General features: G+C 48.7%; 1 protein-coding gene across 4 annotated transcripts; it reads left to right on the top strand.

Moving 5' to 3' along the window:
- Window positions 1–1,369: 1,369 nt before the first annotated feature.
- On the top strand, window positions 1,370–23,820 carry FBXO38 (F-box protein 38). 4 transcript variants are annotated; one of them, XM_036391630.1, is made up of 22 exons: window positions 1,370–1,444; window positions 3,470–3,605; window positions 4,877–5,010; window positions 6,094–6,257; window positions 6,595–6,760; window positions 7,093–7,230; window positions 7,506–7,643; window positions 7,991–8,084; window positions 8,347–8,477; window positions 8,738–8,815; window positions 9,152–9,294; window positions 10,123–10,351; window positions 11,017–11,136; window positions 11,859–12,038; window positions 13,259–13,948; window positions 15,582–15,682; window positions 15,842–15,944; window positions 16,878–17,044; window positions 18,168–18,313; window positions 20,483–20,586; window positions 20,810–20,923; window positions 21,901–23,820. In XM_036391630.1, exons 2-22 carry the CDS (start codon window positions 3,484–3,486, stop codon window positions 22,077–22,079), a joined length of 3,441 nt encoding a protein of 1,146 aa, XP_036247523.1. In that variant the 5' UTR covers window positions 1,370–1,444; window positions 3,470–3,483; the 3' UTR covers window positions 22,080–23,820. The 4 variants fall into 4 exon arrangements, with proteins under 4 accessions (XP_036247523.1, XP_036247520.1, XP_036247522.1 ...); XM_036391627.1 differs by having other exon boundaries at window positions 8,738–8,908; XM_036391629.2 differs by having other exon boundaries at window positions 1,408–1,444; window positions 3,467–3,605; window positions 8,738–8,908.
- Window positions 23,821–25,274: the final 1,454 nt, after the last annotated feature.

The following is a 25,274-nucleotide window of genomic DNA, read 5'->3' as shown; positions in this document are numbered from 1 at the left end:
CCCAAATTCCTTAATTCCATTTAGGTCTCCTGTGTCCTTCAGGCAGCCTCCTCTTGCTGCCACCCCTGTGTCCCCTGCCTTGGGCTGAGGGAGGGCAGGACAAGCTCTGCTGGACTTGGCTCTGCTCTTCCCACAGGAACCCTCACTTGTCCATTTTTGGGGCTGGTTTCTTGGATGTTCTATTTTTGAGGCTGTGTATTTTATTGCTGTCACAGGTTGGACTCAGTGACCTCTGAGGCCTTTTCCAACCTCAGTGATGCTGTTGACGCATCCAAAATCCACAGGGATTGCCAAGAATTTATTTTGTTATTCCTACTCTGCCACAGAGCGTTGTGGATTCCTCTGGGATTGTCACTGAACCAGCAGCTGAGTCTTTGCACGCTGTCATTCACAAAAAATAACTCACCAGCAGTCTGCTGGCTGATGAACGAGCCTTGTCACCCAATCCCTCGGGGCTTGCATGAAACATGACTTTAAAACGTTGAGGGAATTGTGATTTCTGCTGGGATCCACCCAAACACAGCCATTAAAACCAGGCTTCAGCGCAGACCTGCACAATGCTGCAAATACACGTGTGGGGCCAGGGTAGAGACTCTGTAGGGAAAATCTTTTATAAACCTTGCAGAGCCTCCAAAGGAGGGGCATGAGGGTGGGGAGGGTCTGGAGGGGCCGTGGAGAAGCAGCTGAGGGCGCTGGGATTGTGCAGCTGGAGGAGGCTGAGGGGAGACTCCTGCAGCTCCTCCTGAGGGGCAGCTCCGATCTGTGGGACAGGAACAGGACCCAGGGAAGGGCTGGAGCTGGGCCAGGGCAGGGCAAGGGTGGATTTTGGGAAAGGTTTTTCCCCCAGAGGGTGCTGGCACTGCCCAGGCTTCCCAGGGAATGGGCGCAGCCCCGACGCTGCCAGAGCTCCAGAAGGGCTTGGACAGCGCTCCAGGGATGCCCAGGGTGGGATTTTGGGGAGTCTGTGCAGGGCCAGGAGCTGGGCCGGCTGCTCACAGAACCCTGCAATGGTTTGGGCTGGAAAGACCCTGGCGCCCATCTCATCCCGCCCTGCCACGGGCACCTCGCGCAGCCGCGGCCGCTCGGAGCTCCATCCCTCGGGTGTCCCTCAGCTCGGCACAGCCGGGACTGCAACTGCGCCAGCACCTCCACTGACTCCCGTCCCTGTCGCTCTGTGTTGAGCGAGCCCAGCCCCGATCGGAGCCCCGAACGGAGCCCTCAGAACCTGTGGTGCCCTCAGAGCCCCCGGTGCCCTCAGAACCCGTGGTGCCCTCAGCGCGGCCCGGGCGGTGCCTCCCCCCCTCTCCCCCCGCCTTAGCGCGGCCGGAAGCGGAAGCGGCGCGCAGGAAGCGGCGGCGGTGGCGGAAGGGGCCGCGCAGGAAGCGGGGCCGGGGCTGCCCCGCGGCCACAACCGGGGCGAGGGCGGCGAGCGGAGCCAGGGCAGGTGAGGGCAGCGAGCGCCAGGGGAGGGCAGCGAGCGCCAGGGGACGGGGGCGCGGCCGGCTCGGCCCTCCGGGGCGGCGGGGCGGGCAGCCGGAGGCCGCCGCCGCCTCCCGGCCCCGCGGGCTCGGGCCGGCCCCGCTGTCACAGGCCCCGGGGCGCCCCCGGGAGTGACCGGCGGTGCCGGGGCTATGGGAGAGCCTGGTTTTCCTTGGCTCATCTCGGCACAAACCACCGCGTCCTGGCGTTTCCCCCGCTCCGGGAGCGCCCCTCGCTACCGGCGCTGCCGGCCCGGCCCTGGCTGCTCTCGCCGCGTTTTTCCTCATTTCTCGCTGCTGCGGAGTCTCCCCGTGGTTCTTTAGGCTTTTTAAGGTCCGTGGGGTGTTTATTCATCAAAAACAGAGCACGTCGAGCTGTTGTTTCGTGCGACCTTCATTGTCGGGAATAAATTGAGGTGGGGGCCGCAAAATCCCGTTTGATTTATTGGATATATAAAGCTCTTCCTGCTGTGAAGATTTGTCTTTTATTTTTAAATGGGGTCAGCTCGATGATGTAGAATGAGGTGTTAAAGCTGTGCTCATTAGCTCAGAATAACCCCAGGAGGAGCTTTAATTGTGCAGAAACTGCAGACTCATGGAGACAAATCCTTCTTCTCCCCCTTCATGGCAGGGGCGGGTTGTGCTGGAGTCATTTGTGTCTTGCAGGGTTTTTCCTGCTTTGCCTGTTAATATTTTCATTTCTCTTGCCTTTTGCCCCAGTGCTTCTGCTGTTCTCTTTCCTGCTGGATTGTTCCCAGCACGTGGCTGTGCCAGCCTGGAAGGTTTTAGGTTGTGTTGCAATCTTCTGTTCAAACTGAGTTATCCCAGGTGATTGGGGATTGATGTTTTCCTCGGAATTCAGTCTATAAATAGTTAATTTTGGGCTTTATGAGGTCGGTCACCCCAAACTGACCCCTGCCAGCCTGCCCCAAAAAAGAGCAACAAACGCAGGGTCTTCACTCCTGGCTGGAGAATTCCCCCAGTCCAAAGGAGCAGAGATCCAGTCAAACAACAAATCCAGGTGGGGAAAATGCCCCCAAAATGTGTGGCACCACCTGTTTTGCAGTAATTAGATCACAGTGGAGCTGTCACTGTTTCAAATTTTGGCTGCAACAAGGCCTTGCTGAAAGCTTTTCCAAAATCTGCCCTTTTTTTTCCAGTTGTTTATCCTCAATCCACTGAATTTTGGCATCCAACCTGTTTAACAGGTTCACTGAGCTGGTGATGCTTTGCCCTCCTCATTCTTGTTCTTGTGTTAGAATAAAATAAATCTTTGCCAGGTACAGTTGGGAAAGGATCTCTCAGCATCTGTAGAAGGTGATTTTCTGTCAGCAGTGAGTTCATCTTTGTTTAGTTGCTGATTTGTTGCTTCCATGGTAATTGTGGGTGTTTTTACATGAAGCATTGGAGCCCCAGAGCCTGGGAGTGCTGCAGAGGGGAGGACACAGCTCAGGGAGGAGCAGAGAGAGGATCCTGCACGCTGCTTCCAGTGACTCCCAGTTTTCCTGTGCCTTTGATCTGTAACTCAGCACCCTGAATATTTTACTTGCTGTTCTCCCCTCCAAGAGGAGCTGGTTTGAGGGCTTTTAACGGGGCATTTTTTGGAGAGTGATCAGCTGGAGCCCATTTATTCCAAAAAGAATAAAGAATAAAGACTTCTGCTGGACAGACTTTGCACTTTTATTTTGCACTGGAACATTGCTGAGCTGGTGATCCCTGCACAGCTTCCCTGTGACTGCCTTGATCTCAGGGTGGGATCTTGGGAGGTTTTTTATTCATGAAAAGAGCTGACCCCTGGTTACAGCTGTGGTGACGTTTCTTCATCACTCCCTCAGCTGAGAGGGTTTGTCTGAGAATCCTCAGGTTTTGGGTGAGCCCTTGTGTCTAATGGAAGCACAGCTGGGTTTTGCACTGCTGTTCCCTCTGTGCTGTGTCCCTCTGTGTTTCAGGTGCCTGAATTTCATGACTCTGTGCCCGTTTCCTCCCAGCAGAGCTCGCAGCAGAGATGGGGCCCCGGCGGAAAACTGTGAAAGCAGTGAGCAGGGAAGGGGCAGAGTCTACCAAAGCTGAGGAGCCAAAAGATTACATGAACCAACTCTCTCATGAAGTGCTTTGCCACATCTTTAGGTGAGCAGCCTGGCAGAAATCAGTTCAGTGCTTCTTGTTTTAGAGTTCTTTATTTTTTCATCTGTTTCTGACACAGCAAACAATGGGTGTACCATGAGTGGAGTGGTGGATAAAAAGGGATGACAAATGTTTTTTTCAGTCTCCAAAATTCATTTGTAAACTGAAAATTAATTTATGTGAGCGTCATGAATATTAGAATGAAGAAGAAATAAATAAGTGATTTAATTCTGTTATAAATACTGATTTTAGAGCAGAAATACACTTTGGTTGGGCACAGTTGTGATGATTTTTTGGGAATTGTTGCATCTGCAGAAGGGATCTGGGGTGAGGATGTGACCTCCCCTGCAGCAAAGCCCTTCTTCCAGATGTTCACTCAGCCCTGTTATCCAAAACATAGTGCCTCACCCACAAGTTCTTGGAAAACAGCAGCTCTCCAAAACATTTGGGAATTGAGCTTGCAGTACGTGCTAGAAAAAGTAACTTAATCAAACCTGTTGATGGAAATGGCTGGGTCAGCAGGGTTTGGGTTGGTTTGCATTAATTTAAGGAAGGAATTGTTCCCTGTGAGGGTGGGCAGGCCCTGGCCCAGGGTGCCCAGAGCAGCTGTGGCTGCCCCTGGATCCCTGGCAGTGCCCAAGGCCAGGCTGGAGCCTCGTGGGACAGTGGAAGGTGTTTCTGCCCATCATAGGAGTGGCACTGGATGGGCTTTAAGGTCCCTGCCAAGCCAAACGTTCTGTGTTTTTATGATATACCAGAGAACCAAATCATCTGGGCATTTAATGCTCTCTTTGTGTGACTGTTCCACACTCAGTGTCAGGAATGCTGAGTCACTGCTTAGCAGAACTGTGGATTGAACTCCAGGCAATGCTGTGTGAGAAATGCCCCAGTGCTGCAGGCAGGCTGTGTTTGGGCCAGCTGGAGGCTGCAGCAGGCTGTTTGTGCTGTCCCCAGGTACCTGTCCCCAGGTACAGGCTGTGTTTGGGCCAGCTGGAGGCTGCAGCAGGCTGTTTGTGCTGTCCCCAGGTACCTGTCCCCAGGTACAGGCCATGCTGGAGGCTGCAGCAGGCTGTTTGTGCTGTCCCCAGGTACCTGTCCCCAGGTACAGGCCATGCTGGAGGCTGCAGCAGGCTGTTTGTGCTGTCCCCAGGTACCTGTCCCCAGGTACAGGCCATGCTGGAGGCTGCAGCAGGCTGTTTGTGCTGTCCCCAGGTACCTGTCCCCAGGTACAGGCCATGCTGGAGGCTGCAGCAGGCTGTTTGTGCTGTCCCCAGGTACCTGCCCTTGCAGGACATCATGTGCATGGAGTGCCTGTCCCGGAAGCTGAAGGAGGCGGTGACGCTGTACCTGCGCGTGGTCAAGGTGGTGGATCTGTGTGCGGGGCGTTGGTGGGAGTACATGCCCACAGGTGAGCTGCTCCCTGCCTCTCCCCTCTGCTCACTAACCCTGCACTTGACTGGATCTCCCCTTCCTTTGCCTGGCTGCCCTGGGGAGTGGCTTTGCCAAGTCTCTGTCTGTGTGTAAATACAAATTTGGCATTGCTGTATTAGGTCATAGGCTGGACTTGATGATCTCAAAGGTCTTTTCCAAGGCAGTTCATTCTGTGATTCTGTGACTGGGAGTGCTCTGTAGGCACCTGTCAATACAATCTGTGTTTGTCTGATTGCTGGAAGGGAGTTTATCCAGGGGTTATGCCATGAAGAGGCTGTTTGCATGCAGGCAGCAAAAAATACTATGGAGTGAGAGAGCAACTCATCTGCCAGCACTTAACAATGTAAGGATAAGTTTTGATGTCACACCTCGAGTCACCTGCAGATCAATAGATAAATTTGTCAGTCTGGGTGAACCCTGTGAGTACCAGGATTTCTGTTGGGTTTAAATTGCACTGCTGAGATTTGGTGGGGACACAGCTAAAATGAGGGAATTCTGAAAATGAGAGGATTTGCAAATTGAGATTGACTATGGCTGGTATTAAGCAGGTGTTTAGAGACCTAACTTAAAATTGGTGTAAATACAAGTAACTTAGCCAGTTAAAATCCTTTTTTATATGCTGTCTTTCACTAGAATGAAATAAACCTTTGCTTTAAGAAACCATCCTGTTTCTGTGAGAAATGTGAGCTGTGGTGAATAGTGAACTGAAATAAGGGATCCAGCTGGGATTTTTTTGACCCATGGAGTTGATAAATGGAATTCCAGGAAAAATAGACCCACAAAGCTTCATGTGAGGAGGGAGAGAGCACAGTGAACCCTGCAGCCATGCAGCTCCTTTGAAGGAAACCTGTAGCAAACCTGCAAAATTGAAGGCAGAGGAGTATTTAGGTCATGGTTTCTAGAATGTGGAAGTAAAAGAAAAGCTATTGCTTCACCAAGTGCATCTTTTCAACACCACAGAACTTGTACTGCCACATAAAGAGAGAAGTGTGTTTGGCTTTCCCTTCAGAGCCGAGTGTCTGCTGCCACACCAATACCAAATGTGTTGTTGTTGTCTTAGGTTTCACTGATTCCAGCTTCCTAACGCTGCTGAGGAAGATGCCAGACATTGAACAACTTTATGGTCTTCATCCCAGGTATCTGGAAAGGCGCCGAGTCCGTGGCCACGAAGCTTTCAGCATTCCTGGAGTTTTAGAGGCTTTGCAGGCCTGTCCAAATTTGCTGGTGAGTGGCTGGACTTGGGAGAGAACCTCCTTCAACACTGTTAAAACTTGTGACAGGGACTTGGTGCTTCCAGGGCTTTGGTTTAGGCCCGGCTGCACGGGGAGGAGTTAATTGTGACCCTGTTTGCTGATCACAACTATTTTTAGTTGCACCACTGGGAATCCCAGGTGCTCTTAAGCCCAGCAAGGAATTAAAGCTCTGATCCCTCTGCTTTGAAACAGACAAGTCTTGCTAGAAATGAAAAGTGAAATAATGCTGCATTCTGTAGTTTACATGGTTAAGAGGATGTTGTTGTTGAACTGGTGTTAGAGCATTTGCTTTGCTTCCTTTTATCCAGGGTGTTGAGACCTCTCATTTAGAGCTGGTGGAAGCTATTTGGACATACATGCCCCAAGTCCACATTTTAGGGAAGTTTCGTAATCGTAATGGTGCTTTTCCAATTCCTCCTGAGAACAAGCTGAAAATTCCTATAGGAGCTAAAATTCAGACTTTGCACTTAGTAGGTGAGTGTGGTCGTGGTGAAGTAGTTGGCTTCAACACAGGTGGATTTAAAGGCTTTGAAACTCTGCAGATTTGTAATTCTTTGAAGGAGAGGGAGTTTGGGCTGTGGCATCTTGGAGATCTTAGTTGGATATTTGATAGCAGGTGCAGAGGGCAAGTTCTAAAGAATTTTTGACAAACCAAGGTGAAGAACTTGTGTTTCAAGTGTTCACAGCTTTTCTCACTTGCCACAAAGCACAGAAAAGCTTCCTTTTGAAAGCCAGGAATTTGTCATGCAGAGGATTAGTTTAAAGCTTGTTTAAAATGTTTGTTTGTTTTGTTTATGTATTATTAGGGGTGAATGTCCCTGAGATTCCTTGTATCCCAATGCTGAGGCACCTTTATTTGAAGTGGGTGAGACTCACCAAACCACAGCCTTTTAAAGATTTCCTTTGTATCAGCTTACGTGCTTTTGTCATGAGGAACTGTGCTGGTAAGAGGGATTCTTCCTGTCTGAAGGGGATGGTAGAGCATGGAGGAAATCTGGTTCTGTTAAAGTCTTGGAATTCCACATTCTCAGAGCAGCCCTTGTTTGATTTGTGGTGTTGGACAGAAATCTCTCCCTGTCCTGTCCCTTACTTAGTGCTGTGTGGTTCTGTTGACTTGCTGCTCTAGAGGGACTTGTGTGGATGTGTTTTAGTTCTTCCATGGGATAATGCAGGGAGAAGTGAACAATCTGCTCTGTCTTTCTGGCCTTGTTGTGTGCAGGACCCACAAACTCTCTGAAGTATGTTCCCCTGGTGACAGGCCTGGCTTCTGCCAGGAATCTGGAGCACTTGGAGCTGGTCCGTGTTCCATTTCTTGGAGGACTTATCCAGCACGTGGTAGAAGACAGCTGGAGATCTGGTGGGACACTCCTACTCCCTCATACCTAAATAGAAATAAATTAATTAATTAAAGCTTTAGCAAATTCTGGGGGCTTTTTGTCTGTAGCACGTTCTTTTTTGAGTGTTTGGAACTATGGTCATAGTGCTGAACATGCTCTGTATTGGGTATAATTTTGATATTCTAACTGCAGTTAACTCTTAATGAGCTACATTTGTTGATGAGCAGAACCAGGATTGGAGGAGTTAGGTGCAAATATTTGTTTTCTTGATTTGCTGAAAAAGGTTAAGACAACACTGGTGGAAATGTGTAGGGCTGAGGGCTGTGATGTGAGGCTGAAGTGTAAGAAGCTGTTCTTTATTTGCCAGGTGGTTTTAGGAATTTGCACACTATAGTTCTGGGAGCTTGCAAGAATGCACTTGAAGTGGATCTTGGCTACCTCATCATAACTGCTGCACGAAGGTACCTCCCTTCAGATCTCTTTTGGCTTCCCCTTTTTCAAAATAAATGTCTTAGAAGTGACATCCAAGAGCCAGAACAACCATCAGAGTTTAAGGAATACACATACAAACTTTGCATAACAAGACTGTTCTGTGATTAAAATAACTGCAAATACCCTCTGGGTCCTGCCAGATTCTCTGTTTTATTAGAGCAGGGCACCTTCTTGAGTGTTTTCTGTGTTCTGGCCTGAATTTTGATAGGAGCAATTCTGAATTCCCTGCAGGTTGCACGAAGTGCGGATCCAGCCTTCCTTGACCAAAGATGGTGTTTTTTCTGCTTTGAAGATGGCTGAACTGGAATTCCCACAGTTTGAAACTCTTCACCTAGGCTACGTTGATGAGTTTTTACTACAGTGTATGACATTTTTTATATCCATAAATAACACCAGGATTACAGAAATTGCTGTGTTTTCCATCATGTTCTCAGTGATTAATGAGAATATTAATGTTGCATGTATTGAGGCTGCTGATCTCATACAGCCAAATCTGGTTTTCCTCACTCCCTGAAATTGGGAAAGCTGAGCTTTATTAAAGGAATGATCTGATCAGTAGGGAGTTAGAAAATCCTGCTATAAAAGACAAATTTACTGCTGTGTCTGCTCCTCTCTTTTGTAGGTAAAATGACGAGTACGGACTTGGTGAGGTACGGCTTGGCTGATGTGGTTGAAAACCCAGGAATAATTACAGATATTGGTATGAAAGCTGTAAATGAAGTTTTTTCTTTCATCAAGTATCTGGTCATTTACAACTGCCCACATCTACATAACCCAAATAATTGGATCACAGGTATTGCACACCTTTGAAATTTCAGAGCTATTATATGAATTTCTGTGCTAAACCAGAATTTCTCTGCTCTAGTACTGCTTGTTCTGTTGTTAGTAAGTACAGTAGATGATGCTTGCTTTGGGGCCATGGTGATGCTGGGAGCAGGATGGAGATGCAGAGGATGCTGCTCTCAGATCTGAAGAGGGGGTGATAAACAAGGAGTGAGGTGGGAATCCCTCAGGAAAGGCCTCTCTTGTGTTCCAGACCACTCGAGGTGGACGCGCCTGGTTGACCTGACCCTGGTGAGGTGCCATGCCATCAAGCTGGACTCTTTCAGTCAGTTCATCGAGTTACTGCCAAGCTTGGAGTTCATTTCTCTGGACCAGATGTTTAGAGAGCCTCCAAAGGTAAATTCCAGGGAATGATTTGGCTTTTTCTCACTGTTTTTACTTGTTTCCATTTCATTGGCACACCAGTGTGCATTCTTCTCAAAGCTGTCATTAATTGAAGGGATTGTTAATAAATGACTTTGGTTTGCAGTTGCTTTTAGCATCATATGATGGGGAGAGTGGTGCTGCTTCTGCAAATGGGAGCAGTGGCAGGGAATGAATGTGTGACGAGAAAAAAAAACTCTTTGATTCTCTCAAAAGTAAAACTCACTGATTCTCTCAAGGTCTCTGCTGATATTTCACTGTGCTGCTGCTTTTTGTATTGTTTTTTCATCTTAGGCCTCTCTTTACAATTCTAAGAGGTTTTTATGATTTTTTGCTGGGTGAAATGGGGGTAGTGTTTCACTTTTGAAGTGCTTTCAGAGCTTAGGAATTTTATTTCTTCGTGTTGTCCCCCCCACAGTGTAACACAAATCCTTGGTAAGCTGCTGGCAGGCAATGGAAAGTGTAAAACCTGCTTCCTTTGGCCATTAATGGTACCTGGAGTGCTGGGAAGGCTCTGATCTGCTGTTTGTATTCATTCATCGTCCCACAGCAAATTAATAGATTAACACAATTCATAGATTAAAATGAAGTGTGTTGAGGACTTCCCCTTTCATTAGGAGTTGAAGTTCTGGAGTTGCCAGCCTGAAGATGGATTCTGCACTCAGGAAATCTGAGGGACAGTTTCCCTGGCAGTGTTGTGCTGTCCCAGACATTCCAGCAGAGTGGTTTCCCTGGTGCCTTTAGGGGATGTTGAGATAACAGCTCCATCTTCTCAAATCTGAATTTCTGCCTTTGTTTCAGGGCTGTGCTCGTGTGGGCCTAAGTGCAGGCACAGGAATTGGGGTCTCCTCTGCCCTGGTGAGCAATCAGAACTCCAACAATGACAATGACAACAACAACAACCACCAGAACAACAACAACAACAACCCCAACGTGCACCACAACAACCACCAGCACCCCAACGAGCAGAACGAGGAGAACGAGCTGCGCCAGGAGGGCCCCGCTGAGGAGCAGCAGATTGGGGCTGAGGGTAATCCTGGGGGCTTTGGGGGCAATTGCAGCTGAGGGGAATCCTGGGGGCTTTGGGGGCAATTGCAGCTGAGGGGAATCCTGGGGAGCTTTGGGGGCAATTGCAGCTGAGGGGAATCCTGGGGAGCTTTTGTGGGGGGATTTGTAGCTGAGGGGAATCCTGGGGAGCTTTTGGGGGGGATTTGTAGCTGAGGGGAATCCTGGGGAGCTTTTGGGGGGGATTTGTAGCTGAGGGGAATCCTGGGGAGCTTTTGGGGGGATTTGTAGCTGAGGGGAATCCTGGGGAGCTTTTGGGGGGGATTTGTAAGCTGAGGGGAATCCTGGGGGAGCTTTGGGGGGATTTGTAGCTGAGGGAAATCCTGGGGGAGCTTTGGGGAGGGATTTTATCTGCAGTCCCCCTCACACAGGCTCCTGGTGAAGATGGGAATCTGCACTGAAAGCTTGTTGCTCTTTCAGCTCCTGGTGTGGAGTTTTAATCTGAGCGAACTAAGCCCCAAAAGTTAGGCTGGGCTTTGGCTACAGAGATGTAGAACAAATCTGTGAGATAATTTGTGAAGCCCAGAGGCTCACCAAAGGAATCAAGGCAGTGTTTATTTGTTTCCTGTGGGTGTTTGAGGGCTCAGTTTGTTCTGTTTCCTGTTCCTGACCTCCTGTTGCCCTTTGCAGCCCTGAATGAGATGGAGGAGGTGGCACAGGAGGAAGGGGAGGCCGCTGGGCAGGGCCAGGACGAGCTGCCAGCTCCCAGCCAGGCTGTTGTTCCCATGGAGGTGGATGAGGAGCAAGCAGGTAACTGGGTTTGGGAAGAAATCACCTCTTGGTATCTCCCTGAGGGATTCATTTTCCACTCTAACTCTGGTTTTGGATGTTTGGCTTCAGCAGGGTTGTCTGATTTTGAATAATGATGTTAGCACAGCTTAGTTCTGTGAAGGAATTTATTCTCTGTTACAGCCCAGAGCTTTCTTTGCATGTGCAGGGAAATACCTTGACCATAAACCTGATTTTTGTGCTCAGTATAATAAAGGTCAGAAGGCCTCAATGAACTTGTCCTGTTGCTCTCTTGGTGTTCATGGCCTTAGTTTTTTCACTGCAGCACTTGGGTTGTTCTTGCCTTTTCTCAAGCCACACAACTTGTCCCAGTGTTAATTTAATTTAATTTAATTTAATTTAATTTAATTTAATTTAATTTAATTAGTGACACAAGGCAATCTTGATTCTTTTATTGCCACTTTTAGCTGGACAATATAATTTTCTACTGAATATCCCAACAGCCTGAAGTAACACTCCATTGTGACACTCCTCCCCTTCCAAACCAGAATGCTTTAATGCTGACATGCAGTATTTTGCTCTTCTCCCGTTTAGATTTTAGTGAGGGGCCCGCAGATGGCCCGCAGACTAAATTGACTCCAATTAATTTCTTATCAGTTTTTCAAGCAGTGCTAAAAGATTTTCAGCCCTTTAATCCATGCTTGGTTAATTTTTACATGAAATGCTGATATTCTTCTTCTCAGGACCAAGTGGAATTCAACCTGCTGTAAAAGCAGCTCCTATTACCATCCATGATTCAGACAGTGAGGATGAGGAGGAAAACATGGGCACTTCCAGAGCCTGCATCTCCAACAGCATTGCACAGAGTTACTCAGATGGGGAAGACAAGAGTAGGGATCCAGTGGAAACCAGAGAACCTTCAGGTGTGCAACATTCCTTCTTAACTTTCAGTCTTTCCATGTGGTTCAGGTTCATTTCCAGCTTGGTTTGGAATGTAGAGTGAGGGTGGAAGGAGATGTTTGAGCTGCAGTCACAGGTACAGAAACACAGATAGTGGTGCTGCACTGACCAGAGACCTGCAGCTCCTCTTTGGGATTCCAAGTGGGCAGAATTTATCAGGCCTGTGAGCCCACAGTGTGGATGTCAGTTCTGGTTTCAGGGGGGAAAGAATCTGTGTTTGGAGGGAATTTACATGAACTTTTGTATTGCCAATATTGGGGATCTGGGGCTTGGGGTAGTGTAATGGGCTGAGACGATTAATGCAGACATTCAGGAGGACTCCTGCATGGAAAGGGTGCTCGGGCCTTGGCAGGGGCTGCCCAGGGAGGGTTGGAGTGCCCATCCCTGGAGGTGTCCAGGGAAAGGCTGGAGATGGCACTCAGTGCTCTGGGCTGGGGACAGGGTGGGGATGGGGCACAGCTGGGGCTGGATGGGCTGGGAGGGCTTTTCCAACCTCAGTGATCCTGGGGTTAAGTTCTGTTATGATTTGTGTGGGTTTTTATTCACCTGTGAGCTGAGCCTGCTGTTACTGCTGGCAGCACTGCCCAGACCCAGGAGGGGGAGCTTGGTGTCGCTGCTGAAACGTGAACTTCAGTCCTGTCTGCTCCTGTTTGATTGCTCATATTTGAGAAAACAAAAGCCTCTCTAGATTAAATATTAGGAAAAAATCCCCCCTGGGAGGGTGTGAGGCCCTGGCACAGGGTGCCCAGAGCAGCTGGGGCTGCCCCTGGATCCCTGGCAGTGCCCAAGGCCAGGCTGGACGTTGGGGCTGGGAGCGCCTGGGACAGTGGAAGGTGTCCCTGCCATGGCAGGGGTGGCACTGGAGGGGCTTTAAGGTCCTTCCAACCCAAACTATTCCATATTTGATTCTGCTATCAGTGTGTCTTTCATGTTGCTGTGCCTGTGTGAGCAGTGAGCTGCTCTGGACAATCTGGTGGATTTGTGTGGCAAACCCTCCAGCACATCACTCCAAAAATAGCTGCAAGATGTTCCAAAGGTGCAGCAACAGCCACAAATACCAATAATTGCCATTCCTGGGGAGATTGTCATTGGCCTCTGGGCTGCCCTGTGTTTCAGTACCTTCACAGAGGAGCACTCAGGTTTGCTGGGGTTTCTCACTGCTCTCCTCCCTTCCCTCCCGCAGTGAGCGGCAAAGGCAAGACCCCCCTGCGGAAGAGATGCAGCACCAGCCACGGGGGCCAGGCCAAGCAGTTCCCCGTGGAGGAGAGCAGCTGTGAGAAGGGCTGCCAGGTGACCAGTGAGCAGATCAAAGCTGACATGAAAGCAGCCAGTGACATGCCCGAGAGGAGCAAGAGCAAGGATTCCTACGGCAGCTGCAGCAACGCCCCGGCGCCCACGGCAGCACCCAGCTCCTGCAGTGCTGCTTCCCCCAGCCCTGACTGTGCCCAGGCAGCCCAGAGCCACTCTGCTGGCAGCAGCCCAGCAGCTGGAGAGGAGTGCAGGCAGTGTGGCTGCTCTCCCTGCAGGAGGGATGGGTGCAGTGAGAGGGAGCCCGAGGAGAGCTCCGTGTGCTCCCGCTGCTGCTCCCGGGCACAGCAGCACAGGACGAGCGGGGGGTGGGATGGGGAGAGCCCCTCCACCAGCGGGGCCTGCAGGGACGGGCCAGACTTTGCACTTAGGACACTGCCAGACTGTGGGGCTGCAGGAGAGCCTGGGCATGACAGGACTAGTGGGAGTGCCTGTGGGGCTGGCAGCCAGGAGCAGAGCACGCAGCCCCCGGGCTGGCAGCTGGACTGCAAGGAGGAGTACCCACGGAGACCCCTGACCAGGGCCAGGAGCAGGCTGTCCCACGTGCCTCTGGTGTCAGAGCCAGGTAGGACTCACAGCCACAGGAAGGGCTGAGGGCATGCAGTGAGCAGCTGCAGCTCCCCAGGAGCTCTGAGGTGCAGTTTGTTAGTCAGGGGTTTAAACCCCAGTGGTTTGAAAGGTCAGAGCTTGATGGAACACAGGTGCCATCACCAGGATTCTCTGAAAGTGCCACTGACTTTTTCCTCCGTGCAGCTCTTTCTTTTTGTGCTTCATCCATTCTAACCAGTATCTGCTTTACTCCATTGAAAAGCAAATGCAATTTTTTGGTGCTCTGCCTGCCTGTGGAGGCTGTGATTCATTGAAACAGAAGTTGTCTCTTCATAAAACACTCCATGCAAAGGCAGCAGCTACACTTAGATCTGAACAAGAGGGCAGAGGTTACAACTGGTGCTTTATCAGCCAATAAAGTCATAATTACAATTGAGCTAGGCTTTTGGACCTGCATTGGGTTCTGCTTCCAAGTGTTTAAGGCAGGGTGATCAAACCTACTGAAGATTGTCCTTTTGTTAAACACCTTCATGCTTCACGTTATTATTTTGTTCACCTGACATAAAATAAAACCCCTGAAGGGCTGGAATGAAGGGAGAAAACAACAGATGTGAGAGGGGAACTGGCTGTTTCTTTTGAATATTCTTGGTTTCCAAAATAATCATCTTAGTGTGGCACAACCTCATATATCCCGGATTCTTTGCTGGGAATGTCTGGCAGGTAAAATGAAACTGGAAGATGAAATGTGTGCTTACACATCTGTGAGTGCTGGAGGTAGGGATGATTGAGGGCAAATTCCTGCCTCTCTTAACATGGAATGATTCAAACACTTCTTATCCTGGTGTTTTTCCAGTTTATTTAATGCTCCGGTTTATTTAATGTTTTTGTGTTAACAAAACCTAAATCACCTCAGATGTTCTGCAGGTAGATGCAGCTCAGGTTTCAAGAAGAGATCTTGCTAATAAATTTAAAATGTCTGCTTTCTACCTTAGGACCAGTAATTAATTTGGGGATCTTTGTGCACATGCCATATGTTTTAATAAAGACAGCTTAGTTTTAGTAAAATAATTTCTCATTTTGCTGTGTTAATGACAGAAAATTAATTCTAGGGCATTTTTTTCCCTCTTTGTGTTGGAAGTAATGCTTGTGGTGATTTTTTTCAGAGACTCAGCTGTCAAATCAAGCAGGAATTTGAGGTCCCTCGTGGAGCTTGGGAACATTAAAGGATTTTTATACCTGGGCATCCTTTGCAGTATTAGGCAAAATTTAGTGACAGTTACAAAGAACAGATTTTCCAGAAGTTTGAGATAATTTCTGCTATTTAAACATTAAAGTTATTTTGGGTCTTGTATTTGTCAAGGATGTTCTGTTTCCTGCAGAGATTCAAGTGTAACCTAACCATGAATCTTTTCTTCCCCTGGCTCCACATCTTTCTGTGGTGTAGGTTCAGCATTCCTGGGTTTTCACCTATAAAGTTATTTATTTAATAATTCTGAGCACCAAGCTGACAGTGGGGTTTGAGCAAGCAGGGATTTGTTCTGAAGGCAGGCAGTGTTTGGATTTACCTGGGTGGGAAAAGTTGTCATGGGCTGTTCTCAGCTGTCCTGACATGGAGCAGAGCAAAGATTTTGCCGTGTTTTTGTTTCCAGAAGTAGCAAAGCCAAAGCCAAGGCAAACCACCAAGAGGAAAAGGACAGCTGACAAATCCACCAGCACCAGTGACCCTGTGATTGAGGATGATCACGTTCAGGTAAGGGCTTTTCCTTCACCCCTGCATCTTTAGCACCATAAACACCTGGTGGGAACTGAAGCTGTATTATATTAATTAATATCGTCCTGTATCTCATAAAATTCAATTTAGTTTTCTTTAATTTTTAACCTTTCATACTTTTTTTTCCCTTTTCCCCAGGTACTGACTTTGAAATCCAAAAACCTTGTAGGAATCACATTGACCAACTGTGGAATAACAGATTTGGTGCTGAAAGACTGCCCCAAAATGATGTTCATCCATGGTATGTGGTTCATGGAAGGGCTTCCTCCTCCCTCTGGCATTATTGGAAATTCAAGAAAGAATTCAAGTCAGGCCACTGCTCATTTTGTATTCATCAGCTGCATTGCTGATGAATTAGAACTCCAAATATTGCTGCTTCCCACTCTGAATGGCTCTTATAGCAGCTTTAATAAAGATTAATATCTGAAAATCAACAGCTGAAATGATCTGACAATTAGGGAGATGAGATGTTTATTGAAGAGTGGTAATACAGTAATTAGGAGTTGATGAAATGAATTTGAGTACCTTGTTTTTCTCTCATTTCTTCATTCTCCCCTAGGTTTTTCAGCTGACAGGATGATACTTTTGCTCCTTGATATGATAAAAATCTGTTTGCAGTGCTGGCACTTAGGTTGCATTAGTTTCTCATGCCAGGGTGTGACTGCTCCTGGATTGGGTCATTTATTGTTTTCTGCACCATCCAAATGAAGACTTTTCCTTCTGACATCAGATCTGTCTACTTAGCAGAAAGAATAGAATTATTTCTTTATTGCAGAATACTTAGAGCACACATTGATTTTGAAGGCAATTGTGATAACATGAGCGGTGTTGCTAGAAAGGAAACAATTTTATTTTCCATTGTGTGGCTTCCCAGTCCTCCATGTTTGAGCTGATTTTGGAAGTTGTGGCAGCCCTCAGACCATTTCAGTGAAAGGAAACAGAGGGAGGAGAAGGTTATTAGATGAAATTTTACAAGGCATTTTAAAAGGCCAGTTCTGGCAGGGTCACAGCAGAAAAGTTTGATGATAATATGGAGAAAATGAAGAGCTGGGCTATATCTGATATACTCATTTAATCTTTTGGAACTTCTGTTGCTTGTTTGCTTTCTTTTGAACCTGCCAGCTGTGAAATGCTCTGACAGGAGGCTCCTGAGGTGCTTTATTTCCTTTTCCAGCCACCAGGTGCCGTGTGCTGAAGCACCTGAAGGTGGAAAATGCCCCCGTGGTGAATCGCTTTGACTACGCCCAGTGCAAGAAGCTGAACATGGATCAGGTGCTGGATCAGATCCTCAGGATGCCCCCAGAGAGGAACAGGATCATCTACCTTCGTCCCATGCAGCAGGTACAGGGCCAGCCTGGCCTCCCTGGGCTCCCCTGCAGCTGGGGCAGGGAATGGCACAACAACACAGCCCTGAAATTCGGTGTGTGAACCCAGCAGGGCTTTTATTGCAGAACCTACTCTGCTAGATTCAATATCAAAGCTCACTATCTCCAGTGAACTTTACTAAGTTCCAGTTTAACAATACCCTCTAATTCACTGCATTAGAGGGTATGGTAAACTGCACTCCTAAAGGTGCAGAACTTCATATCCAGCATAAGCAGAGCAGGTGATTGGGGATCCCAGCATCATAAAGTCACCCTAGGACAGATGCATTGAGTTCATTTCAAACTGAATAACTCAGACTGTGAGAGCCTGGGTGCTCCTGGCAGCTGTGAGTGAGCAGAGCATGGCACAGGGATCTGAAATCCTTGACCCATGTCCTGTTTCCTGAGCAACAGCAGAGTTTGGGATTCTGAAAGCTCCATCCCCTCCTGATGCTGGACTTTTGCAGGACACTGGTGGGACTGGGAGCCCCCTCTCCTCCCCCAGGCTGTGTAGGAGCTGGAAGCAGGGACATTTAGGGAGTTGTTTAAATCATCTGGTGAGGATTTATGAGGGCTTCATTTAAGATCTGGAAGGCTGGGAATGTTTGATTTTATCCTTCTGTGGTGCTGCTCCTCTCCTGCTTTCCTGTCTTGGTTTGCCAACAGGGGAAGGTTGATTGCACATAAAATCCATAAAATCAGCTTTGCTTTGAAACCACATCTCTTAAAGGACAGTGGTAAAAATATTAGATGGGAATAAAACCCCAAATCACTGATCCCCTCCTTGTAACAAAAATTAGTACAAGTAGAAAAAAGTAGTTTTAGACCATTTTCTAATTTTATGGAGTTTATTTCCACATTGGAGTTGGGAAAGACTCCCAGAAATTAGACATTTCCCATCCAATTCCAGTGCTTAAGAAGATAAGCACTTTGGCAAAGCTGCCCTGAGGAGGTTTCACTGCCCTCAGCCCTGTATTTATTTGTGCTGTTAGAATTCTCTCCCATTGCTACATTTCCCAGGGATTTGGTCAATGCCTGTTTGCTCCTGACTCTGCAGCCCCATGGCAGTGTTTGTGGTGCTCACCAGTCTTTGTCCCCAGGTGGACACGCTGACTCTGGAGCAGAAAATCTTCAGTGGCCCCTACCCCTACCACATCTGCATCATCCACGAGTTCAGCAACCCCCCCAACGTCCGCAACAAGGTGCGGGTGAGGAGCTGGATGGACACCATAGCCAACATCAACCAGTGAGTACTGCCCACATCCAGAGAGCCCTGAGACACCATAGCCAACATCAACCAGTGAGTACTGCCCACATCCAGAGAGCCCTGAGACACCATAGCCAACATCAACCAGTGAGTACTGCCCACATCCAGAGAGCCCTGAGACACCATAGCCAACATCCACCAGTGAGTACTGCCCACATCCAGAGCCCTGAGACACCATAGCCAACATCAACCAGTGAGTACTGCCCACATCCAGAGCCCTGAGACACCATAGCCAACATCAATCAGTGAGTACTGCCCACATCCAGAGAGCCCTGAGACACCATAGCCAACATCCACCAGTGAGTACTGCCCACATCCAGAGCCCTGAGACACCATAGCCAACATCAACCAGTGAGTACTGCCCACATCCAGAGCCCTGAGACACCATAGCCAACATCAATCAGTGAGTACTGCCCACATCCAGAGAGCCCTGAGACACCATAGCCAACATCAACCAGTGAGTACTGCCCACATCCAGAGAGCCCTGAGACACCATAGCCAACATCAACCAGTGAGTACTGCCCACATCCAGAGCCCTGAGACACCATAGCCAACATCAACCAGTGAGTACTGCCCACATCCAGAGAGTACTGCCCACATCCAGTGAGTACTGCCACATCCAGTGAGTACTGCCACATCCAGAGCCCTGAGACACCATAGCCAACATCCACCAGTGAGTACTGCCCACATCCAGAGCCCTGAGACACCATAGCCAACATCAACCAGAGAGTACTGCCCACATCCAGAGAGCCCTGAGACACCATAGCCAACACCAACCAGTGAGTACTGCCCACATCCAGAGCCCTGAGACACCATAGCCAACATCAACCAGAGAGTACTGCCCACATCCAGAGAGTACTGCCCACATCCAGAGCCCTGAGACACCATAGCCAACATCAACCAGTGAGTACTGCCCACATCCAGAGAGCCCTGAGACACCATAGCCAACATCCACCAGTGAGTACTGCCCACATCCAGAGAGCCCTGAGACACCATAGCCAACATCCACCAGTGAGTACTGCCCACATCCAGAGAGCCCTGAGACACCATAGCCAACATCCACCAGTGAGTACTGCCCACATCCAGAGAGTACTGCCCACATCCAGAGAGCCCTGAGACACCATAGCCAACACCAACCAGTGAGTACTGCCCACATCCAGAGAGCCCTGAGACACCATAGCCAACATCAACCAGTGAGTACTGCCCACATCCAGAGAGCCCTGAGACACCATAGCCAACACCAACCAGTGAGTACTGCCCACATCCAGAGAGTACTGCCCACATCCAGAGAGCCCTGAGACACCATAGCCAACATCCACCAGTGAGTACTGCCCACATCCAGAGAGCCCTGAGACACCATAGCCAACATCCACCAGTGAGTACTGCCCACATCCAGAGAGCCCTGAGACACCATAGCCAACATCAACCAGTGAGTACTGCCCACATCCAGAGAGTACTGCCACATCCAGAGAGTACTGCCCACAACCAGAGAGCCCTGACCCTCCCCAGGGAGCATTTGCCCCCCAGGGACTCTGCCATGGTGTCCTGGAGCAGCTGCAGCTCCAGACTCGCTCTATTCTTCCACCCAAATTAAAAAAAAAAAAAAAACCCACACAAAACAACCTTTGGTTACTACTGAAGGTTGAATTCTGGGTGGTGCAATGTAAATCCAGTGTCAAGATGTATTTAGTATAAAGCAGATTGTGAACCCATATGGAAAATCCTATAAATTCTCCAGCAATGACCTCACATTCATCCAGCAATAATTCAGTTGTACATTGAAGTTGTTGGAATTGTTAGGAGATGTCTTCAAAGCTGAAGACAAGTCATTTTTAAAAGAGTGGTTTGCTTCAGGGAATAGTGTTGGTTTCTGTGGAAGGTGATGTTCAGTCAGTATCAGCTCCTGGAAGCTCCCAGCAGCAGGGAATTGTGTCAGTGGATCTCATCCAGCAGTTCTGCACTGTCCCTGTTGGCTGTGGTTGCTCTCCAGAGTGAAGGGATGGAGGCTGAGCTGGCTCTTGGGGCAGTTTTTCCTTGGATTCAGGCTCATTGAAGGGAAAGTTGTGTGTTAGGATTTCTCCTTTGCTTGTTGTCCCTGCCACCTCCCCATTTCCTGGCTGTGACCTCTCCCTCCCTCCCTCTCCCCAGAGAGCTGATTAAATACGAGTTCTTCCCTGAGGCCACCAGGACTGAGGAGGACCTGAAGAAATACCCCAAGTACCCCTGGGGCAGGGACATCTACACCCTGGAAGGTGAGAGAGTTGTGGGGAGCTGAGGGCTCCTGCTCAGCCCCTTGCTGAGAGGAGAGCTTTGCATCATCCCCAGAGATGTGGAGAATATTCCTTGTGAGGAAGTGGGGAAACAGCTCAGTGGGGGAATAAGTGAGGAGCTGCTCTGTGCTGACCAGAGTTTGGGGGTGCTGGTGCTGCAGGGGTGCTGTTTTCTCCTCTTGGCTCCTGACCTGTCCCCCTGCAGGCATTGTGGATGGTGCTCCTTACTCCATGATCACTGACTTCCCCTGGCTGAGGTCCCTGAGGACAGCAGAGCCCAACAGCTACGCCAGATACGACTTTGAGGACGATGAGAGGAGTGAGTAACCTGCTCTGGTTCTTCACAGATTTGCTTCTTTGGCAGTGCCTCCCTTTCCTTCTCAGCTTCCTGCTCCTTAGGCTGGTTTTGGTAGATCTGGTGTTAAGGTGGGCTGGAGAGAAGTGAGAAAACTCACAGAAATTTGATGTAAAAGTTAAAAACTGGACTTGGGAACTCTGGCACAGAGATGATGTGGGTTAGAATTTATTGCAGATGTGGCTCTTTCTGTTGAGGAGCTTGTCTGCTCAGATATGATGGTAGGCAGGGCCTGGGGCTCAGTTAAAAACCTTGCTTGCTAGCAGAGAAAAATAATGTTCTTCCATTACTTAATTAGGGACATCCTGGTTAAAAATACCTCTACCTTCATTAGAGGTATTTTTAATTGATCCTGGTTTGGATATTCTTACCCAGCTCCAGTTTAGGAATCTCAAGAGGATGAGGAAGAGATTTTATATTTTTTTTTTTTGGCTATACTTTTCTCTGATTTTATTTTTTAATTTCTTTTTAAAATTTTATTTTGGACTGATGTAATTTAATTTTATTTTAGCTTGGCTTGATGCCTGTAGTTCAATATGAGGTCTGAATTACCAAAGAATTGATGATAAGTATTTAAGAGTCAGGATGTTAAAGAGTCATGGTGTTAAAGCCATGAAAACTCAGGAGAGCGCTGCTGCTTTATTTGCAATTTATAACAATTGCTGTTATTTATAAAACATTTAAGTAATGGATAACCTGGAATTATGTCAGAGAGGACTCAGGGAGAGGCTTTCTGGTGCTCTGGGGTTCATTTCACTCCCAGCCATTTGGACTTGGGGGCTGGAGCTGTGGGGAGCCCTGAGGAAGGCAGGAGAGAGCGTCCCTTAAACGCGGCCGCTCGAGGGAGCTTTTCCTCTTGGAGCCCGAATGCAGACCCAGCCTGGCTGGGGCAGGAACACTTCTGGGAGAAACATCTCCTTTTCCTTGCTGTCTCTGGCCAGCCACCATCTACGCCCCGAGGAGGAAGGGGCAGCTCTCAGCTGACATCTGCATGGAGACCATCGGCGAGGAGATCTCGGAGCTGCGCCAGGTCCGGAGGGGCGTGTTCCAGAGGGTCGTGGCCATCTTCATCCACTACTGCGACGTCAACGGGGAGCCCGTGGAGGATGACTACATCTGAGGGGTGCCCCCGGCCTGCCCTCCCTCCCCCTGGCACTGCTGGCCAAGAAAAAGCAGGATTTTTTTCTTTCCAAATGCAAAGCATTTGCCGCCGAGGCGCCCTCGGCTCTCCCCGTGGCCAGGAGGATGTAGTTAAATGTAAAATGGAAAGTACAAATTGTATACTAAGAGTTGTACATAGAGGAAACAAAAAAAAAACAAAAACAAAACTTCCTAATACTGAGACTTTATTTCATATGTTTATACAATTTAATTTAAGTTCCAATTTAATGAAGGCCAATAATTAGGAAAGGGGAAGAAGATTTGAACTTTTCAACCCATACAATTCATAGCAGTATTTTTTTTCCTTATAAACAACAATTCCATTTGCTGTGTTCAAAAGAGTCATCAGAGTCTCTTTTAATCTGTGCCTTTTTCTTGAGCATTTAAGAGTCCAGTCTGAGTAAACCTGTTGAGCACAATCTTGGTGTCTTGTGTGCATTTTTGGAAGGGTCAGAATATTCTCCAGCTGTTGTAAAGAAGGCCAGAAGCAGGAAAAAAAAAAAAAAAGTAGAGAATTTGGTGATCTGTGGTAGTTTCTAGAGATATTCAACCCATTTTTTGGGGGAAAGGAAGCCCCCATGTTTAGCACCTTGGAAACAGAATGTTCTCAAGCATTTTGTACTGTTAGATTTCATTTTCTTGGTGTATTTGACTCTGTACTATGGAAATCAAGTTGCTGATGGTTGGTTCCACCCTCCTGAGCATAACTGTGCCCATTGTGGCTGGCTGGAAGCTGAGCTCTCCCTCCAGGCAGGCAGAGCAGGGGATGTGGAGCTGCCTGGTGGCTGTGGCAGCAGGGGCTCTGCGACACAGCCAGGGAGCTCTGGGTTCTGCTCCCTCCTGAATGCTCATTTTCCAGCTGGTCAGTAAAAACTGCTGCTATTTGCCCCAAAATGTGTGTGTGTTGTGTATTGAAAGGTGCTCCCAGTGCCCACAGGTGTTTGGTGGGGATTTGCTGCCAGTGGGGTGTGAAATGCACATTTTGGGCTGGCGCTCCCAGGGCTGGCAGACCTTGCAGAGGCCAATTCCCAGCTCTGGCCTGGTCTCTCATCCATGCTTGTTTAAAACTGCTGTTACCAGCCTAGAAAATGAGGTACACTTCCTGAGGTAAAAGCTGTACAGTTTAGACCATTTTATCCAATTTTGCTCATCATCCTGATGGTGATTTCCTGAATTTGGGGTAAATGTGGCTAATGGGGATTTCTGTAATGTTTAGCTCTGTAAAACTGGGGTGAAGCTGCTCCACACAGCCAAGGCAGTGTTGGTTTTCTCAGGCTCTCTGTGGGAATTCTTGGGATAATGTGGAACTAGAAATATGTGGGATAAGAGGGAGAGAATGGTGCCTAATGGGGGCATTTCCTCAGCCCTGCTCTGTGCTGACTGGAGGTGGAGCACTAAACACCAGAGAATGTGAATGTTACTAAATTTGCTTTAATGCAGGATCACAGTCAATGGTTTATTATAACCCATGTTTAATTAACCATAGATAATGTATTCAATGATATTCAGCCAAAACAATTGTGACCCTTTCTAGAAGTGTTTCAAGTCCTCTGAGTCATTGATTCTGTCAGATTTACCATTTTAGTCCAGAAAATGTTACTGAGTTTCTGGAGTACTGCACCAGTCTCCAGCTGGTATCTCCTCACTGCAGCCTTTTGCAGAAGTATTTACACAAATAAAGTGTTTGTTTATATTCAGTATCTCTGGAAGCAATTGAACCTTGCAGTGATTTTGCCCTCTGAAATGTGACACCCATTTTATACCAGTGCCTGAATCCCCTGGGTCCATCCCCTGAGGGCTGCGGGGAGGGAGGAGCTGGGATCTTCTGGGGATTTGATCTTTTGGCTCTGAGGTTCTTCCTCTCTCTATTTTGTGCTGGTTTGGGCACTTTTATTCAATCACCACGACAGGGGAGGCTTTTCCTGGCTCTGCCCAGCTCAGGTGTTTCTGTTCCAGGCTTCTCCTCCCTCCTGTGCCTGGTGTGTGGCAGGAGGAGCAGCTGCTGTCCGTGCAGGTGAGGGGACAGTGATGCTGCTCCTCCTGCAGCACGGGAATTCCAGCTCTGTGGGGACAGCCTGGGGTCCAGCACAGCCCCTGAACCCAGGGATGTTTGCTCCTGGGTCCCAGAGGGAGCTCCTAAGGCAGCCTGGCCAGCATTGAGCTGCAAGGTAAGGAAATGATGGAGGAAATGTGAGGGCACCACCTCTGTGCCCTGCTTCCCCCTGGATGTGGCTTTGGGGGAAAACGTGGAGCAGGAATTTCTTCCCTGGGTCAGCTCTGACTCAGCCCCACTGGGGAGGTGAAATCTTGGTGGGGTTTCTGTCCCTCTGTGCAGGTGCAGTCCCTGGGGAGCACTGAGCAGCCCAGGCCCAGTCCAGCTGGAGAAGGCAGCTGCTGCTGGTGCTGGTGGTTCCACTGGCTGGGACTGAGCCTGAGGTGACCGGCACTGCTTTTCCCACAGCTCCTCCTGGAAGAGGATGCAGAGATCCCAGCTGGGAGAGGCTCAGGTGCCTGGAAATGTCATCTAAATAGTACAGAAGGTAAACAGGGAAAGGCCAGGCTGTGTTTGGGCACAGCACAGGGGCACAGCCTCCTGCTCACTGTGCTGGGGCTGCTTTTCCCTCTCCTTGAGGAGGAGAGCAGAATCAGGGCTTGGGTTTCAGAAAGGAAATGATTTTGGAAGTGTTTTTGTTTGAGGAGAAGCTGTAAGGGGTTGATGGAGACAGGAATGTTGCCCCTGCTCTCTCTCCAGGCTGCTCAGGGTGTGAGGATCCCCTTGCCCGGGATTTCCACTTTTAGTTCCCAGTTAAACAATTCCAACTTAACTTAACCTCTTGTCAGGGTGGGACAAGGACACCTTGGCCCTGTGTGCACTGCGTGTGACAGCAGGGCAGCCAGAGCCAGGGCCCATCCCCTGGACAGCTCCCCTCAGCTCCTCAGCACTCCCTGGGGATTCACTCAGGAAGGTTTGTACAAAAACTGGAAGAACTAAAAGCTTTGGTATATTTTCATTGAGTCTGTGTTATTAATCCCCTACAGATTCTTGCCTTTTGGCCTGGGAGTGCTCAGAGGTGGCTCAGGAGCTCAAATGTGGAGGAAAAGGGGATCCTGAACTGGGGAAGGGTTCCCAGCTGCCGGGTACAGAATGGAAATG

Source organism: Molothrus ater, chromosome 15 (assembly GCF_012460135.2).
Source record: "Molothrus ater isolate BHLD 08-10-18 breed brown headed cowbird chromosome 15, BPBGC_Mater_1.1, whole genome shotgun sequence".
Lineage (NCBI taxonomy): Eukaryota > Metazoa > Chordata > Aves > Passeriformes > Icteridae > Molothrus > Molothrus ater.
Note: the sequence above shows the minus strand (reverse complement) of the source record. Positions and strands in the feature narration are given on the sequence as shown.

Coding starts and splice junctions, on each gene's coding strand:
- FBXO38 (XM_036391627.1), top strand. CDS start 3,484: ATGGGGCCCCGGCGGAAAACTGTGAAAGCAGTGAGCAGGGAAGGGGCA. Junction 13,949..15,581: donor GCCTCTGGTGTCAGAGCCAG/GTAGGACTCACA, acceptor TTTTGTTTCCAG/AAGTAGCAAAGCCAAAGCCA. Junction 15,683..15,841: donor TTGAGGATGATCACGTTCAG/GTAAGGGCTTTT, acceptor CCTTTTCCCCAG/GTACTGACTTTGAAATCCAA.